Below are 957 nucleotides of genomic sequence, written 5' to 3' on the forward strand. Positions count from 1 at the left end.
CCCGCGCCCGCGCCGCCGCCATGGGAGTGCAGGTGGAGACCATCTCCCCCGGAGATGGGCGCACCTTCCCGAAGCGCGGCCAGACCTGTGTGGTGCACTACACGGGGATGCTTGAAGATGGAAAGAAATTTTATTCCTCCAGGGACAGAAACAAGCCCTTTAAGTTTATGCTAGACAAGCAGGAGGTGATCCGAGGCTGGGAAGAAGGGGTTGCCCAGATGAGTGTGGGTCAGAGAGCCAAACTGACTATCTCCCCAGACTATGCCTATGGTGCCACTGGGCACCCAGGCATCATCCCACCAAATGCCACTCTCGTCTTTGATGTGGAACTTCTAAAACTGGAATGACAGGAATGGCCTACTCCCTGAGTTCCCTGTGCTTGGATGTGCCATGGAGGGATCTGGCGCCCCCGAGGCGCACACGCGAATCCGTGAGGAGTTTTTCCTGATGTTCCACTACACTTTGTATAAACATCTGCCCCGACTGAATGTGTTCTGTCACACAGCTTTGCTCTTCCCCTTTCTCCTCGTATGTGTGTTGACCTAAACTACATGCCATAAACCTCAAGTTACTCTTTTTATTTTTGTTTTGGGGTGGAGATTCAGTTTCAGTCTTTTGGATCTAGGTTTTCAATTACATATTAGTCAAGTATTAACAGCACAAGTAATGGGTTAACTTTAGACTAGGAATTGGTGTGTGGGGGATGCAAGAATCTTTATTTTATTTTATTTTTTTGGATGAAATTTTTATCTATTATATATTAAACATTCTTGCTGCTGCGCTGCAAAGCCATAGCAGACTTGAGGCGCTGTTGAGGGCCGAACTATCTCCAAGTTGAGAGATGTCTTTGGGTTGAATTAAGAGCCCTACCCAAAACTGAAGTGGGGAGGGGAGAGCCCTCACCTCCACTGCCCCAGCCCACTCTCCCCTTAAACCCTCTGCCTTTTAAAAGCAAAT

At 48.6% G+C, this 957-nt stretch overlaps 1 protein-coding gene across 1 annotated transcript; it reads left to right on the plus strand.

Annotated features, from left to right (window-relative positions):
• Nucleotides 1-6: 6 nt before the first annotated feature.
• Nucleotides 7-947, plus strand: LOC102239998 (peptidyl-prolyl cis-trans isomerase FKBP1A). The gene has a single exon (XM_005884894.2). It carries the CDS (start codon nucleotides 21-23, stop codon nucleotides 345-347), a length of 327 nt encoding a protein of 108 aa, XP_005884956.1. The 5' UTR covers nucleotides 7-20; the 3' UTR covers nucleotides 348-947.
• The last annotated feature ends 10 nt before the right edge of the window (nucleotides 948-957 follow it).

Source organism: Myotis brandtii, unplaced genomic scaffold, assembly GCF_000412655.1.
Source record: "Myotis brandtii unplaced genomic scaffold, ASM41265v1 scaffold871, whole genome shotgun sequence".
In the NCBI taxonomy this organism is placed as follows: domain Eukaryota; kingdom Metazoa; phylum Chordata; class Mammalia; order Chiroptera; family Vespertilionidae; genus Myotis; species Myotis brandtii.

What these genes read in the sequence shown, in the direction of transcription:
- LOC102239998 (XM_005884894.2), top strand. Translation starts at nt 21, where the DNA reads ATGGGAGTGCAGGTGGAGACCATCTCCCCCGGAGATGGGCGCACCTTC.